This window comes from Podarcis tiliguerta (genome assembly GCF_965153285.1).
Source record: "Podarcis tiliguerta genome assembly, chromosome: 1".
NCBI classification, from domain to species: Eukaryota; Metazoa; Chordata; class Lepidosauria; order Squamata; family Lacertidae; genus Podarcis; species Podarcis tiliguerta.
In genome coordinates this window covers 22,902,858-22,920,096 of record NC_139534.1, presented here as the reverse complement: position 1 = coordinate 22,920,096, position 17,239 = coordinate 22,902,858, and the positions used below count along the sequence as shown (strand labels likewise).

Genomic DNA, 17,239 nt, shown 5'->3' with positions numbered 1-17,239 from the left:
TTAAATCTTGGATTGTGATCAATGGTGAGGGGAGCCCCTGGGGAGTTGCAATAACTTCTCATAGATGGTAGATATAGTTTATACTGGAAATATCAAATTAATCTGACACGTTACCTCATTTCAGTTCTTTTTCAGGCATTTCTGGCAATAATGAAATATGCCACTTCATGTGAAGCAGTGCACATTCAGCAGTCAGAATCTGATCATGACATGCATTCAATCCAGTACTACAGAGCTCCAGGATTCACCGCTGTGCCAATAATTACAGTTAACCTGTTAAATCCATAGTAATCTACAATGGTTCCTAACAATTCCCGCACTGCCATTTAACTGTACAGTGGTACCTCGGGTTAAGTACTTAATTCATTCCAGAGGTCCGTACTTAACCTGAAACTGTTCTTAACCTGAAGCACCACTTTAGCTAATGGGGCCTCCTGCTGCTGCTGCGCCACCGGAGCACGATTTCTGTTCTCATCCTGAAGCAAAGTTCTTAACCTGAAGCACTATTTCTGGGTTAGCGGAGTCTGTAAGCAGAAGCGTATGTAACCTGAAGCGTATGTAACCCGAGGTACCACTGTATAGGTTGGGCTGTGCCAAGATTACATTATATGAAAAAGTTCTGATGAGCCACTCAAATAGAGATGGGAGTGGGTAACTAAGCTGAAGTTCCAGTGTGATGCAGTGGTTCGAGACCTGGGAGACCAGGGTTCTTACCCCCACTCAGTCATAAAGCTCAATGGGGGGGGCTGTTTCTTAGACTAACCTACCTCGCAGGGTTGTTGTGAGGACAAAATGGGGAAGGGAAGAACTTTGTATGCCACTTTGAGCTCCTTAGAGGAAGTATAAACCAAATACTGTAAATAAAATGCTGGTGGTAAGTAGATTTCCTACGTTACTGGCAATTCTTCATTTATTATTTACTTATCCTGCCAATCCTCTAATACCTGAATCTCCTCCTTCTCTGGCATATTATGTGCATAGGATCACAGAGTTGGAAGGAAACCCTGAGGATTGTCTAGTCCAGCCTTTCTCAACCTGTGGGTCCCCTGATGTTGTTGAACTACAACTCCCATCACCCCTAGCTAGCAAGGCCAGAGCTCAGGGATGATGGGAGTTGTGGTCCAACAACATCTGGGGACCCACAGGTTGAGAACCGCTGATAGTCCAACCACCTGCAATGCAGGAATATGCAGCTGTCCCACCTGGGGATCAAACCTGCAACCTTGGTGTTATCAGCACCACGCTCTAACCAACCGAGCCATCCAGGTGTTCTTGTTCTTGTTAGATTTCTTGCCCACCCTTTGCCATGAGGTTCCAGGATGCGCCATGGTTATTTAAAAACACAATATTAAAACCAGTGAAAATAAATTATAGCCCAAAGGATAGGGTGAGCCCAGCATGTCTTCTTATGCTCTGTGTGGTAGGCTAGGCTGAGATAAGGAAATTAGCCCAGGGTCACCCAGTGTGCTTCATAGCTGAGTGGGACTTTAACCCCCCCTCCCATCTTCCCAGCCTGACACTCTAACTTTTATGCTATACTGACTTTCACTAATAATAGCTTGAGTTTGGGAGACGGAAGCAATCTGGAGTCATGTTGTACCTTTAAAGAAGAAGAATTTTGATTGTGATTAGAAGAAGAAGAAAATATTTTCATTAAAAAATAATTTATACATAAATGTAATTAAAGAGCATCCTACACATATATAATTATAGTAATGCAAAAGTGCTGTTATCCTGAAATGTATTGCTCCAATACATCACAAATAAAGTCAATTGCTCTAAAAATCCATTTAGCTGATCATAAATTGTTCTTCTATAATATGTTAATTTAGACATTGTTGCAACAATCCATATTATGACTATGGCATGTGTCGATTTAGCATTAAAGGACTGCTGGTGGCTGATTTCACATAATCTCCCTTAGATTCTTTCGGTTCTCCAAAATTTCATCCATCAGCATGTATCTGAAGCTACATCACAATAAAATATAAAGTTGTTTGCAATGCGTATTTTTAGAAAAAGCCACTCTGAACAAGATTAAATTGTTTGTGTTTGTTTGTGATGTGGGGCCATTTGGCTGGCCTTATGGGTGTTTATTCCCTTTGCTGTCACTGTGGAACTTCTCCACCCACTGAGTTATCCACCATTGGCCTGTCAAATGTGTCTTTTAAGTCTGACTGCCACATGGGAACAACGCAAAGGAACAACAAACGATTTAACAGTTTGGCAATCTGCTTATTCCTTGTCTATCCTCCTCCTCCTCCAAGGATATCTGAATGTGTGCAAGAAATGTTCATTATTCTGGATCATCTGAATGTGTATGAAAACAAACATGGCTTTAAGCCCCCCTTTTTTTATCTGGCACATCTTCAGTCGCTGCAATCTCAAAAGCAGTTGCACAATAAAACCTAGCTCACCCTTTTACAGAAAGAGTAAAACCACCATAGGGTCACCATGTGTTTTTACAGGGATGATGTGAAGCAGCTGCCTATTATTTCACTGTGTGTTCGCTGCTCAAAGATGCTTCAGGCAGTTGGGGAATCGTTGCTAAGTGTTCTTGCAGAGAAACAAATGTGATGGGTTTCACTTACAAACAGGAGTGTCAACTTGAATAAATATAGGGGGGCAGATTAGCCCCACTCTGCATAATCTATCACATGACACAGTACACACACACCATTTGAATGGCAATGCCTATCAACCTTTTGGGGTGGGCCCTCAAATATTTTATGGGTTGGGTCAAAGACCCCTCATTCCCTGAGAATTGGCCCTAATAATAATAATAATAATAATAATAATAATAATAGAATTAATTTTATAATGAATGATTTTAGAGTGTTGTTTGTGCTGTACTTTTGTACTGTTTTATTGTTGTTAGCCGCCCTGAGCCCGGCTTCGGCTGGGGAGGGTGGGATATAAATAAAAAAATTATTATTATTATTAATAATTTGTTTGTTTGTTTATACCCCGCCCATCTGGCTGGGTTTCCCCAGTCACTGGGGAGCCAACAGAAATATTAAAAACACAATAAAACATCAGACATTTAAAACTTCCCTAAACAGGGCTGCCTTCAGATGTCTTCTAAAAGTCAGATGCAGTCATACCTCGGGATAAATACGCTTCAGGTTGAGCGCTTTCGGGTTGCGCTCTGCAGCAACCTGGAAGTAACGGAATGCATTACTTCTGGGTTTCGCCACTCGCGCATGCACAGACAACCAAAATGATGTCACGTGCATGCGCGGAAGTGGCAAAACGTGACCCGCACACACACAGACACGCTGTCGTGTCTTACATTCTGTTCGGGATGCGAACAGGGCTCCGGAACGGATCCCGTTCGCATCCCAAGGTACCACTGTAGTTGTTTATTTCCTTGACATCTGATGGGAGGGTGTTCCACAGGGTGGGTGCCACTACCAAGAAGGCCCCCTGCCTGGTTCCCTGTAACTTCGCTTCTTGCAGCAGGGATGTTAAATTCTTAATATGTGAAAGTAGCAGTGATGAAACTTTCTTCACTAGGCACCTTGACGTATTTCGAGCCATTTTGGGGTACCACCTGATAGCGGCTCACTTACTTGTTAGTAAGCGCCATTGAAGTCAGTGGGGATAAGTGTGCATTAAATTGAGGTGCACACACTGTGTATAATCCGGTTTACTGGTTTAATCAATGTATGTCACAATCAATGTTCAGATATTACTTGCCCTGGAAACTATTTGAGCCAATCAGCTGAGGAACTTGAATGTTTCACTTAATTTTCCCAGCTAAAATGACAAATTTGTAACAATTAAGTGTCCAGATGGGACAAATTCAAGTGCTTTAGTTTAACTGGACTTTAGAGCAGGCTGCCCTTTTCATTAATAACTCTGCACCAATCTATCATGGCTTAAAGAATCTTGGAAAGTCTAGTTTGCTGCAGAGAAATTTATTTAGGGTGCTTCCAGATGACCTGTTTATTGAGCATTGATTTCAATTTGTTTGCAGGGAGGTTAGACAATGTTGTTGTTTTAATGAGCATTCGCTTTGTTTCACTTGCAGGGAGGTTAGACAATGTTGTGTCAAAGCAAGTGTTATCCCACACTTCACAGTGGTTTCCCCATCATTTTCCTTATCTCAAAAAGTCTGATTCTGGAGGGAATAGGAATTGTTGTACAAAAGCTACAAATCAGGTTTAATTGTGTTACCTGAATTTGCTAGTATGAGATTGAATCCCCCCCAAAAATATTAACAGTCTGGAAACGGCTATCCTAGTGACCCTCAACATACGACTATGACTATGTACACAGTATACCTTTAAACTATATTTGTTTGGCCAATAAATAATTTCCAGTTAATCTCATGCTGGAGATTGGTCCTTGTGAATCCAGATTTGACTCATCCAGGCAAGAATCTCTTTAGTTGGTGAGCTGACAGACACAATAACTCACCAGGTACACACTGCGTCACTGAGTTCTTTATTCACAACTATTTCACAAAGGCAGAAACTAAGGTAAGGAAGGGAACAACTGATTAGGGCAGTGGAGGAGGTAAATGATTGCATCTTACTAAGACACTCAGAGTAGAGCCGTTAAAGTCATGACTAACTTAAATCCATTGTTTACAGTGAGTCTACTCTGCGTAGATGCAAATATACCTTTGTCATCTTGTTACTTATATAGTGTTACATTATAGAGTACTCTAATGTAGCACTAAGTAACAAGTCTCAACTTGTAGGTCAAGTGTGTCTGGAGAACCTCAGACCTCTGTCATCGGAGACCCCAAGGTTCTGGTCATCCCATCTATCTCTCTGTTCTCATCTTTCTCTTCTTCTACCTTTGTTATGTACTGAGCTGAATTCTAGAACAATAGGATCCATAATGCAGCAGTCTGATTGGTCCCCAGGAGCCACCCAATCCAGCTCCAGGTGGAAGTGAATCAGTGACCTGACTGGGCTGCAGGAGCAGCAAATCAGGCTCCTGGATGAAGTGAATCAGCAACCTGATTGGCCTGCAGGAGCAGCCAATCAGGCTTCTGGAGGAGGTGAATCTGCAACTTGATTGGCCTACAGGAGCAGCCTGGAATTAGCCAATCATGAGGGGCCCGTTGTGTAAATAATGTATATAGCTAGACGTTTAGGGGAAAGTTTCATTCATTGCTACTATGAGCTGAATAAATAGCATGAAATTCACACTGAGTACCGTGGTACCTCAGGTTAAGAACTTAATTCGTTCTGGAGGTCCGTTCTTAACCTGAAACTGTTCTTAACTTGAGGTACCACTTTAGCTAATGGGGCCTCCCGCCACCACGTGATTTCTCTTCTCATCCTGAAGCAAAGTTCTTAACCCGAGGTTCTATTTCTGAGTTAGCAGAGTCTGTAACCTGAAGCGTCTGTAACCTGAAGCATCTGTAACCCGAGCTACCACTGTATATTCCAACCTTCTTTTTTCTTTGTCTGCTGCCCATCAGTCCATCCATTTGCTTGTTCTATCTCTCCCTGTTTTTTGCTCAAAGGTTTATTGCTGAAGCAAATTATGACAACTCTCAGAGGATGGTCCTCACTCTAGCCGGTGTCGTGGTAGAAAGGACCTTCTGCTTCTGTACTAAAAAGAAATGCCGTTCTCTGCATGTGGACTGGTTTGTTCAGATGTGAAACGTGGTTTTATATAAGGCTGCTTCAGTGTTTATACAAGTGGAAACTTACAGTATATTCCCATCATTGGAAAAGTGTTGCAGTTAGAACAGGTACGGTACTTAGTACTGCGATTCAATCCTCTTGTGCTGGCAAAACATCTAGGAGGGAAGGGGTATTTCTTTATCTCTATAAGCTCAATTGCCATTGATATTTCCTAAACCATGGAAGCTCACAGATCATTGGGTTGTTTCAGGGGGAGGGTCTAAATGCTTTGTTGTCTTTTAATGTGAAAATATATGCACTTCTCCATACCTAAAATGTTCCCCTGGTATTCAGAAACCACAACCTCATTACTTATTTGCCCTGTTACATTTCCATACCAATAGGCACTCAGTCACTCAAGTTTGCTATTAAAACACATTATGTTTGGAGGTAAGATCTATTGAAACAAATGGAACGTACTTTTGCAGGAGCATGGTTATTGTTTCTATGCTCCTGGCCTGCGTTTCTCACTTCATCTAGTGGCCAGATTGCTTTACTAAATTATCTATAATCTTCAGGCATCCCTAATTATCATTTTGAGTCTTTTCTTATCTAGAGTGTCCTTGATTCTGTATAACATTGGAGAGTGATCTGGTAAGATATAAGAAAGCTGTAACACAAAATAGCTTTTTTTAAAAAGAGTGTCTGGGGAGGGGAAGTAAGACCAAACAACTAGACATTATAAACTTATAAACATGAGAATCAAGAGGTGTTAAGAACTCACGGAGATGATGGCAGAAGCCGTTTCTGTGAGTTCCGATTCCATTGAGAATTCTGAGTCAGGCTTTCATTCCTTGCAGCATAACCTACAACCTGCTTCCAATTGTTTGGCATCGGTAGAACATATGCGGCACCCAACTGCTGGGCTTAATGTTGTATGAATTGAATGCTAGACCCTTATCTATCATTTATTTGTCTCATGTGTATATGCCCATATATATTACAGACATTTTTTATTTAATTATTCAGGAATTGGCACATGAGTAGCATTATCTCATTCCTCTGGGTCCCCCTCACTGACAGAATAATGCAAAGGAGCAGTAGCTAACACTTATACTCTTTAGGTTGTTCATCAGGAAATAAGGCCTCATTAAACTGCCTGTATCACACAGCAAGAAATTATCCTTAAGGAGTGCCTGGCATCGAAAGCCTCTCTCATCCCTTATCCCTTCACCGGCTGCTGTAAGAAAAGTTGCATGGCTCAGTCATAATTTACAGGCAAGTCTCAATATTTGGGCTGTGTCATTTTGATGGATATAGAGCTGTCCCCACTACAAGGTCAACATGTGTATCTGTTTATTCGGGGAAATATATGGCACGAGGGGGAGAGAGCAGCGTGTCAGAAGGCTCTTTCTCAGTTTGAGGCTTCCTTCTCTGCTTACTGGGTGGCCTTTGGCAAATTCCTGTATTACAGCTTTCCCTTCTTTCTCCAAAATGTAAAATGGGAATAATGGCAAACTTACTCTAGGAAGATGTACAAAATGAAGTCTGTACAACAGTCTCAGTAAAGGTGGTACAGTGGTACAGACACTTCAGGTTACAGACTCCGCTAACCCAGAAATAGTACCTTGGATTAAGAACTTTGCTTCAGGATGAGAACAGAAATCGTGCAGCGGCAGAAGGAGGTCCCATTAGCTAAAGTGGTACCTCAGGTTAAGATCGGTTTCAGGTTGAGAACAAGACCTCCAGAATGAATTAAGTTCTTAACCCAAGGTACCACTGTATATAATAGTCACAGTCAAGAAATAGGCCCTTCTGCACAAAACAATTGAAATGAACAGGAACTCCTAGGAAGAACTGTCTGAGCTTGCCAAGTTTTACTGGCTATCAGTTCTCAGTTTTGTCCACTTTATTTCACCATAAGGGAGAGTGGAAGGCTGCAGTCCTATGCATATCTACTTGGAAGTGAGTCCCGTGGAGGGACTTCCTTCAGTGTAGAAATGAATGGGTTTCCACTCTTGATCTGAGAGCTGGCCCATGACAGCCCACTATTGATAACGCGTCTACTATGTTCTTGCGCTATTTCCATTCAATTGTGCTTGTGCAAAAGAATTGCCATGCTAGGTAAAGGTAAAGGGACCCCTGACCATTAGGTCCAGTCGTGGCCGACTCTGGGGTTGTGGCACTCATCTCGCTTTATTGGCCGAGGGAGCTGGCATTCAACTTCCGGGTCATGTGTCCAGCATGACTAAGCCGCTTCTGGCGAACCAGAGCAGCGCACAGAAACGCCATTTACCTTCCCGCTGGAGCGGTACCTATTTATCTACTTGCACTTTGACATGCTTTCGAACTGCTAGGTTGGCAGGAGCAGGGACCGAGCAACGGGAGCTCACCCTGTCGCGGGGATTCAAACCACCAACCTTCTAATCAGCAAGCCCTAGGCTCTGTTGTTTAACCCACAGGGCCACCCGTGTCCCAATAGCCATGCTAGTAGGTGATAATTGTAGTTATTAGACTCCAGCAGCATCTGAATGGTACCACATTAGCTTCCCCACTTTATATTATTTCTACAGTTCTGTTAATTATTTATTTTTTAAGCTTCTTTGATTAGAAATTATAATATTGATTTCATGATGCATCCTTTTTTCATTATTACTACTATTATTATTGATGATGATGATGATATTAATCACAGAGTAAAACCCAGTGAAATCAATGAGCTTGAATAACTTGGGTTTACTCTGAATATGACTAATGTTGGAGATCATCCTTTTTTGTATTTAAATTGCCTGTCGCTGTTTCACTATGTTCTTGTTCATTTGATATGTTCATATGGATATATTGACTAACCTGTCATTTACCTCTCTTGTGCTTTATTATTGTTGTGACCTGCCTTGAACTCAACTTTCTTCTTGGAAGAACAGCACACAAAAATCAAAACAAATTATCATTTGGCAAAAGATGTATATATGAGCCATAAAAGTGGCGAGATAAGTGGCGAGATCTTTGAAGCTTAAAGCAATCATTTTCAAAGAATATTGTTAGAATGTTTATAATGCATGAATTTCTGAGTGGTTTTGGAGACTTGAGACTGGTCTATAGAAAAGCAGAGAGGAAGCAACACAGAGATTTCCCAATGCTCCCTGACCATTATCTCTAGATACCAGGAAGGCAGGAAGAGCATCATTCTGTCCTTAGGTCTATTCAGCTATTCATCAATTCAACAGAAACGCCACAGATTCCAATTATAATAATTCTCTTACTGTGTGGAAGTTACCTAACAATGTGCTCAGCAACTGTCAATGACTCCTGGACTCTAGAACCTGCAATGACTTCTAGCCATTCTCTGGCTGAAAGCCAATTGTTACCTGATTGTAACAACAGCCTGTCCACTGCTGGAAACAAGACACTGGGCTGCACGGTCCATTAATCTGATCCAACACAGCTCTTCTGTTTGAGGGATGTCAAATTTCCCAGCTAACCTAACACTAAGCCAGTTGAAACACATTTACAAAGCACTAATGAAGCACTTCTCTGTGGGCCACAACACTGAGCATAAAGAAATTCCTCTTATTTCATTGGGACTTGTTCCAAAGTGTGTGCTTATGACTGTAGCCTTAGTATGGGGCGGGGGTTAAGTGCTTCAGAGCTTCTGGAAGCAGAGTGCTTCCATGGGCACTCTGGAGAACCAGCTCTCCCATCCTGCCTTGAGGTCAAAGAGTGAAGAAAGATACCCTCAGGGTAATAGGAAATTGCCTAGAGTCTAGAGTGGCTGTAGGCAACTGTGAGCAGCTGATCAGGTGGGCACTTTGTAGGGAGCTACAGTGCTGCATGCCACTCTCCTGTTCTCATAACCTTCTTCGCGCCTATGTGTCTTCCACTTGGGAACCATAAAGGCAAAAAACAGTAAGGTGAATCAAATGGGAAAAAACCAAGCAAGGGATTCATTGAGCCACTGGGCAAATAGCAAACCAAGACTAATCCAGGGTATTTTGCCAGCCCATAAGGGACGTGGGTGGCGCTGTGGGTTAAACCACTGAGCCTCTTCGGCTTGCCGATCAGAAGGTCGGCGGTTCGAATCCCCATGATGGGGTGAGCTCCTGTTGTTCGGTCTCTGCTCCTGCCAACCTAGCAGTTCGAAAGCACCTCAAAGAGCAAGTAGATAAATAGGTACCGCACCGGCGGGAAGGTAAATGGCGTTTCTGTGTGCTGCTCTGGTTCACCAGAGGCGGCTTAGTCATGCTGGCCACATGAAGCTGTCTGCGGACAAACGCCGGCTCCCTCGGCCTACAGAGCGAGATGAGCGCGCAACCCCAGAGTCAGTCATGACTGGACCTAATGGTCAGGGGTCCCTTTACCTTTAAAGATGTGCCATGTATGAACATATGAAGCTGTCAGGCCATTGGTCCATATAGTTCAGTGTTGTCGACACTGAGTGGAAGCAGCTTTCTGGGGTTTCAGGAAGGGGTCTTTCCCAGCCTCACCTGGTGATACTAAGAATTCTACCCTGAGCTCCATAAACTCCCAAGACCCCTCTCAGTTCTTCAGAGTGCATCGTGCTACATCAGCATTCCTAACAATATTGCCACCCTAAGCAACTGCTTGAGCTCTCTATGCAGTTAGGCTGGCCCTGGCAAGGAGTATTGAAGTGAATCCAAACATCTCAGCACTCCCCTGCTTTGTCATTGTTCCATTGTGAGGTACCTACCAAGCCATTTTCAATAGGTCTGCTGTAGCATTGTGGTAACAGGGCTTTTAAGCAGTTGCAGAGAAACAAAATGAGGAATGTGCTGGCTGTACAGCCTGTCACACGGTGAACCCCTTTCAATTACATACCCTCCAACATTTCTGCGATGAAAACAGGGACATCCCATTCCATAATGATAATTTTACTATTTATACCCCACACATCTTACTGGGTTGCCCTAGCCACTCTGAGCAGTACAAGACTTAACTAACTGAGGTTCTGCCCCCAACATAAATCCTGGCTATGCCTATGTCACAGAATCCTATATTTGTAGAGTGGGAAGAGTTAACCTTTAAAGTAGCACAAGACACTTCATTTGTGTAGCAACTTTATTTTATTTCATCAGTTTTATATCCCACAATGTAAATACAATCATAAAACTTTTTAAAAAACAAAAACAAACAGCATTATCATCCACAGTTTGAAGACAAGAAGCAGCAGAGTCAGTAATAATACCCACTATATCCCAAAGTCCTGAGCAAATAAAATAGTTTTCAGATTACACCTCTATACTGCTAGTACAGGGCACAGTCGGATTTCACTCCAACTGGGGGGTGACACCCCGTCATTGTCATCGTGGCCATGAAGTCCTGCCCTGGACAAGTCAAGGCCGTCCCAACACGGACAGTGAAGTCTCCCAATAGGATCCTCCCAAACCACATTGTAAACTACCTCCTGTGGGGGCAGTGGGAGGGGGGTACACTAACAGCACCATTGTTTTCTTACCCAGCACCAAATGCAGACCCTCACACCCAGCTCCCAAGTCGGCAGATTTCCTAATGAAGAAGATGGAAGCTCTATGTATTGATTGCAACATCCCACCTCCCAGCCCTCCAGTCTGCACAGATGGGGTACTGAATATGAAGCTGGGCAAAGCTGGGTGAAGTCCACACACACACCCCAAAAAAGTTGGCCACCCAAGTCTCTGTAATGCAGCCAAATCGGCCCCTTAACCCCCTGTCATCTTGCAACTAAGTGAGATCTTATTGTGGACTGGCCTGGAGACACCAGAAGCAATGACAGAGAGAAAGGCAGGATGAGATTTCGACTAAACATTAGGAAGAACTTTAGGGTGGCCTCTTTGAAAGTGGAACGGACAACCTCAGAAGGTGGTGGATGCTCCTTAAATGGTGGTTATTTTTTAAAAAACAGAGGTAGATGGTCACCTGCCAGCAACTCTTGCATTGTAGGGGGTTGGATGAGCCTTGGTGCCCCCTATCAGTGCTATGATTTTATGTGGGGCAAGATAGAGAGGGCAACAGGCTTAGCCCTTCACTTCTCTTGACATCTGAGCTCAAGCCAGCACCTTTACTCCCGAGGCTCCACGATTGGGCTTTATACTCCAATGCCTTTTCCACCTGTGCTCCTCTCATAGGCTTGCATTCAGAAATACTGGCAGGAGAGGGAGCCCACCCCCTCCCTTCTCTCGCATGAACTCTGTTTGACCCCTCTTCCTTCAAGGGCCTAAGACGGCATGAAGGCAGTCGTATATTTTACAATATATTCCCCTGCACATTAAAGCCCCTTTTCCTGCTGCATTTAGGCCGACATCGCGCGGGCTCTTTGTCTGCTCTTTGCCTCTCCCAGCGATCAGAATGATCAGGTTGTGCTCCAGGATTTCCTCTAAATTAAAACAAAGGCGGTGTCTGTAATTTCAGAGTTGAAGCTGAAGTCCTAAGCTAGAGGCAACGCGAACCTAAACGAGGTTTCTCAGAAGCAATTATTTAACTTAATTAATAAATAATAATAATAATAAAAATAATAATCTGGCTGGGTTGCTCCAGACACTCTGTGAGGCTCCCAACACGTATAAAAACATAATATAACATCAAGCATTAAAAATTAAGTTACATGGGTACGTTTAGGATTGCAATCGTACTCGATGATGCCCCCTCGGAACACAGTAAGACAAACTTCTCCATAATTTGCTTAGGATCGCGCTGTGCGTGTGAATATAAGTAGCAGTCAGATCATCCCACCTCTTTCTAGAAAAGGTTATGCGCCAGCTTTTGCTTGCTAGAGTTTTGCTTGCTATAGTAAAGGTTCCAACGAACTAAGGCAATGGGGTGTGAAAGATCGAAGAGCTTCTTCCAGGTGTGACTGGCCTCCAGCCATGGGCGCACCCATGATTTGGGGGGGGGCAGAACCTCAGATTTGTATTGGTTTTGATTGATTTGGGGGCGGCAGCTGCCCCTGCCCGCCCCCCGGCTACGCCCATGCCTTCAGCAGCAGCGGAGCAACAGATTCCACTGTGGTGCCCCCAGTCTGCTCAAGTTTACTCGGAAGTAAATGCCAAACGGATCCGCTTGGACCTACTTCCGCTGCGACTGCAAGCCTGTGCCAAAATACTTGGATTGAGATTTCCCCCCCCCTAATGGTTTGGAAATAGGTTAGTGATAGTCAGCGTTAATATCCAAGGATTTGGACTTCCTTACACGAGGCATGAGTCGTGCCGCTCTACAGAACCGTTCCCTTGGGGGCAGACCTTAGTGCCCCTCCAAAGGAACATTGCCATCTCCAAAAGCCCTGGAACCCCTTGAAAACCTGAGTCTGGCATGGCTCCTTTTAAAAAATGACTAGCATTCAGTTGTTGATGCACAGATGCCTTTAGAAATCATCATCATCATCAACAACAACAACATCGGTATAACTAAACGACATATATAAATGGGTTCCCAGTCAAACTTTATTCTTAAATTTCACTTTTTTCTTAAAGTCATGGTCTTCATTTAAAAGGGTTCACAACAGGATCCGATCCCCACCCCCACTTTACAAGTTTACCTGAGGCACAATGTTTTATTCCCGTTCATCAGTCATGGGTTGCTTCCCCCAAAATATTAAGGCAGGATACATTATTTAACTGACACCGCCCTATATTCATACACTAAGAGAAGTGGGGGGAGGGAGAGGCTGCAGATCCTAACCCCGTTACCTGGTAGTAACCTCCATTGAATCCAATAAGACTTACTTCTGAGTAGACATGGTTAGGATTATTCTGCGATTTATCTTCGAATTCCTAAGGAGCAATGTCGAAGACTTTGTACTAAATCAAGTGGCCAATATCTTTACCAGGACACCAGTTTAAGATTATCCAAGTCTAGGAGTTACCTGGAAGTTATAATCAGAAGTGACCTTTTCTTGCCTCCTTACTCCTCAGCTCCCCGTGCCAACTTTGGTTGTTATTCCACAACCTTCTTTTCCACTTCTTTTTATCACACGAAGGATCTCCATGAAAAACTAAAATAGGCCTCGCGAGGAGTTGTTGTTAAAGGAATGGAAGAAAGAACCTCGCGGGCTATTTGAGGAACTATAAAGAGAAGTTCTTTGTTTTGAGAAACCAGCTGAAAACTTAATTAAGAGAAGCATTTTGCTGAGCCAACACAAAAGCAAAAGCAAAAGCAAAGAGTGACAACCAATGGAAAGGAAGTCCATCCATCTCAGAATCTCTTTGCTTTGCTACATAACATTCAAGAAATTGCATTTATTAATGAAGAATTAAAACCAGTATTTATATTAAAAAACAAAAAAACCGGCACGACATTAATTACACTGGAAACCCCATCTTAAGCCAACGTGCTTATTGAAAGCCTCACTTGGTTGCGCCGGATGTTTCCGGAGAGCACAGATTTGTTTAGAACCACAGCCGAGCCCTCCAAAGCAAAAGGAATTCAAGTCACCCACCACTGCTTTCTAGCTAATGATTGCGTTTACATGCAGGCACCTCGAAGCAGCAGCACTGGGAAGCCCTGGAGTATTTCAAAAGACATTTCGAACCAAGGCCTAACGTTTGAAAAGGAAAGTTTTTCAAAGGCGAGAGAGCAGCCCTTTTATGAAGCACATGGCTCTCTATCTTTGGTTTCTTTTGTACAACACACACACACACACACACACACACACTCACACCCACCCACCCTTGGGTTCTTTCCAAAACACATTCAAAAAAAGGAAAACACACAAAGATTCAAAACAATCAGAGGTCCAGCTGAGCAAGCCTAAGATCTTCTGCCCGTAGTATTTCCCACGAGACTTCCTCGTGAGTAAGCAAGCCTAAGGTCAAATAAACTCAGCAAGGCCAATCACAAAGTTTAGCAGCACACAGCGGCCTAAGAGCAGCTTTCCCTGAAATGCAAATAAATAAAATGTAAACAAGTCAGACGGTGCCATTTGTGCCTTGAGCGAGTTCTGCGTAAAAGCAGCAAACGTCCTTCGTTCTACACGTGATAAAGCCAGCCTTTTCCCCAAGGGGAGGGCAACAACATCAGTGCAATGGTTGTCTTTCTAAATAAAACAAAGCAATCCCCTCGTCTTAGAATGTGCACGATTTAACACCATTCAGAGCTTTCTGATTTATCTGGAGTTTTTGTTGTTGTTTAATTCTCTTGAGTCTTTTCAGCCTCCTGCTGTTCCTAACGCCTCTCTGTGTTTCCACAGCCGTCAGGGCGAGCCCTTGGCTGGAGAAGAGGGAGCAGAACGCATCGTTGGCTGTGTCGGGCTCGACTCGGAGGTGGGGCTGTGAAAAGGCACCGCAGCGCAAGGGACGACCATCCCTTCCCGCTCCCTTTTCTTCTGTTTCATCCTCCGATTCTGGAACCAGATCTTCACCTGAGTGTCATTGAGGCCCAGGGATTTGGCGATCTCCACGCGTCGGGCCCGGGTGAGGTACTTGTTGAAGTGAAACTCTTTCTCCAGCTCCGTGAGTTGCTTGGTGCTGAAATTGGTCCGGACAGCACTGGGAGGGCTGGGAGATCCATAGGTGGAGAGCTTGCCTGCTATGGGGTAAGAAGAGAGTTAGGGAACTGTTAGGGAATTAATGTCCAAATCATGGGACCTGGCGCTGGTTCTAACCACACAGCGTCTGAACGCACCCAGAGCGTAGTGCTGATGACGCCAAAGTTTGCAGGTTTGATCCCCGTATGGGACAGCTGCATATTCCTGCATTGCAGGGGGTTGGACTAGATGATCCTCAGGGCCCCTTCCAACTCTACAATTCTATGAAACCCGGATTGGCTTATGCTGAAGAACCGCCACGTGTGCTTGTTTTAACTTCAAAGTCAATGTGGCTTGACAAAGTGGGGATGCGCACCGTGCGCCACGTCCGTTGAACGTGAATTATGCTAAGCAATAAGAACCCCCACCCCAAACGCGTTTCCTGGCTTTCAACCAGCTGCTCTTCCAAAGATATGCGCTTAGGGTCACAGCCTTAGAAGCAGGTAGATGGAAGCGATCCAAGTTCAGGAAAGGCCCAGGTCCATGCTTTACGAGGGTTTGAACAAGTTTCCTTTCATTTCCCGCCAGATCTTAAACCCCTTTTCCATTGAATGGAAGCAAAGTACCGTCAACATCAGCAGAACTTGTTTCCAGAATGGAAGATTGCACAGGTACTTGGGAGTAAGCCTCACGAAGTTCAGTGGGGCTCACTTCCGAGTTAACCAGCGCAGAACCAGGAGGGAGGTGGGACATGTCAGTTTCAGGCTCAGAACCCAGGACCCAAGGATGCCAACTTGAATAAAATATTGGGGGCCCAGGCAAGCCCTGCCCCGCATAATAGATCACAAAACGTGGCGCGCATACACCATTTTAATAGCAATGCCCATTAACTTTGGGAGGCGAAGGGACTCTTAAGAGTTGCCTCCTACGCTAGGACCCGAGTATTGGACAGCCCACAGCTCACTTGGCGCGCCCACTCAAGGCGCGACACTTACTTTTCGGGGGCGCGTTCCTCTTGACTTTCATCCACTCGAAGGTGCTGAGCGCGATCCGGGAGCCGGCCTTGACGCAGAAGTCCGAGGAAGGGGGCGGCGGGGGCGGCGCATCCTTGGCGCAAGGCTGGAAGGTGTCGCTGTGCGCGCCGTAGTCCACTTGGAGGTAAGCGCCGCCGCCGCCGCCGCCGGCCGCAAAGATAGATGTGGTGGCGTAGTGTAGGGGAGCGCCGGCCTCGTCTGGGCCGCCGGGGGCCGCGTAAGGCGCCTCGGGCCGGAGCAAGCTGTACTCTGCCGCCGCGAAAGCGCTGCGCGCCAGGGCGCAAGGCGCCAGCTGTTGCTGCGGTTGCGCCGAGTGCGGGGAGAAATCCGGCAAGCTTCCTGCAGCCGGCGTGGGGTAGGCGCCTTCCCCGCCTGCGGACAGGGGACAGGGCGGCCGCAGAGCCACGCCACCGGGCTCGGAGCTCCCGAATTTGGTCGCCAAGCTCAAGCCATCTCCGCCCCGCGCGAGATACTCCAGGAAGGAGTTCATGGCGGGTCCCTGAGCAAGAGGAGAGCGCGCCGGAGAAGGGGCAGCAGGGCGACTACGAGGCAGCCACGGCGCCCGCTGCGTTCTCTGGACCACCACCTCCTTCTCCTCCTCCCTCAACCATGGTAAAGCCGGCTGGGAGGGTAAATAAGTGCCCTAATATAGAGCCAGGGGAGCTGGCACGTGCTCGCCGGCTGGCCAATGGGAGCCGCGAGTTAGGCGCGCGACCTGGGATGCAGCCGACCTGTCCCGGGCATCACCAGCCACAACTTTGCCAACGGAGAAGATGATGCGGGAAGCAGCAGCAGCGATGTGGGCGGAGGCGCAGGGAGGTGCCTAGTCATGCCTAAGCCTCCGAGGACGGTTAGGGACCCAGAGAGAGAGAGAGAGAGACCCCGGTAAGTGTGGTAAGAGATCCGTTTCTCTCATTAGCGCTGGAATGAGGTTGCTTTTACGGAGAGGGGACTCTGACCAAAGTTTGACTTTGTGCAAACGGGATCACCACCCGAGTCCATCGGGCGAGCCTTCTCAGCAAGGGATAAGCCGCTGGGACAAGGGATAAGGCGCGCGCGGAGGGCAAGGAGGGCTGGGAAGCAGCTGGGAGGGAGGGTAACTAACTAGTCCGCTTCCATTAAGCATCTCGCCCACCCCACCCCAAGAATGAATGGAAGAGTGC

General features: G+C 45.5%; 1 protein-coding gene across 2 annotated transcripts; it reads right to left on the bottom strand.

The window, feature by feature from the left end:
* Positions 1–14,759: 14,759 nt before the first annotated feature.
* Positions 14,760–16,876, bottom strand: HOXD1 (homeobox D1). Of its 2 annotated transcripts, none has more exons than XM_083413465.1 (2): positions 16,038–16,876; positions 14,760–15,104 (listed from the first exon to the last, which is right to left on the bottom strand). In XM_083413465.1, the coding sequence occupies exons 1-2, from the start codon at positions 16,564–16,566 to the stop codon at positions 14,770–14,772; spliced, it is 864 nt and encodes a 287-aa protein (XP_083269591.1). In that variant the 5' UTR covers positions 16,567–16,876; the 3' UTR covers positions 14,760–14,769. The 2 variants fall into 2 exon arrangements, with proteins under 2 accessions (XP_083269591.1, XP_083269592.1); XM_083413466.1 differs by having other exon boundaries at positions 14,760–15,101.
* Between the last annotated feature and the right edge of the window lie 363 nt (positions 16,877–17,239).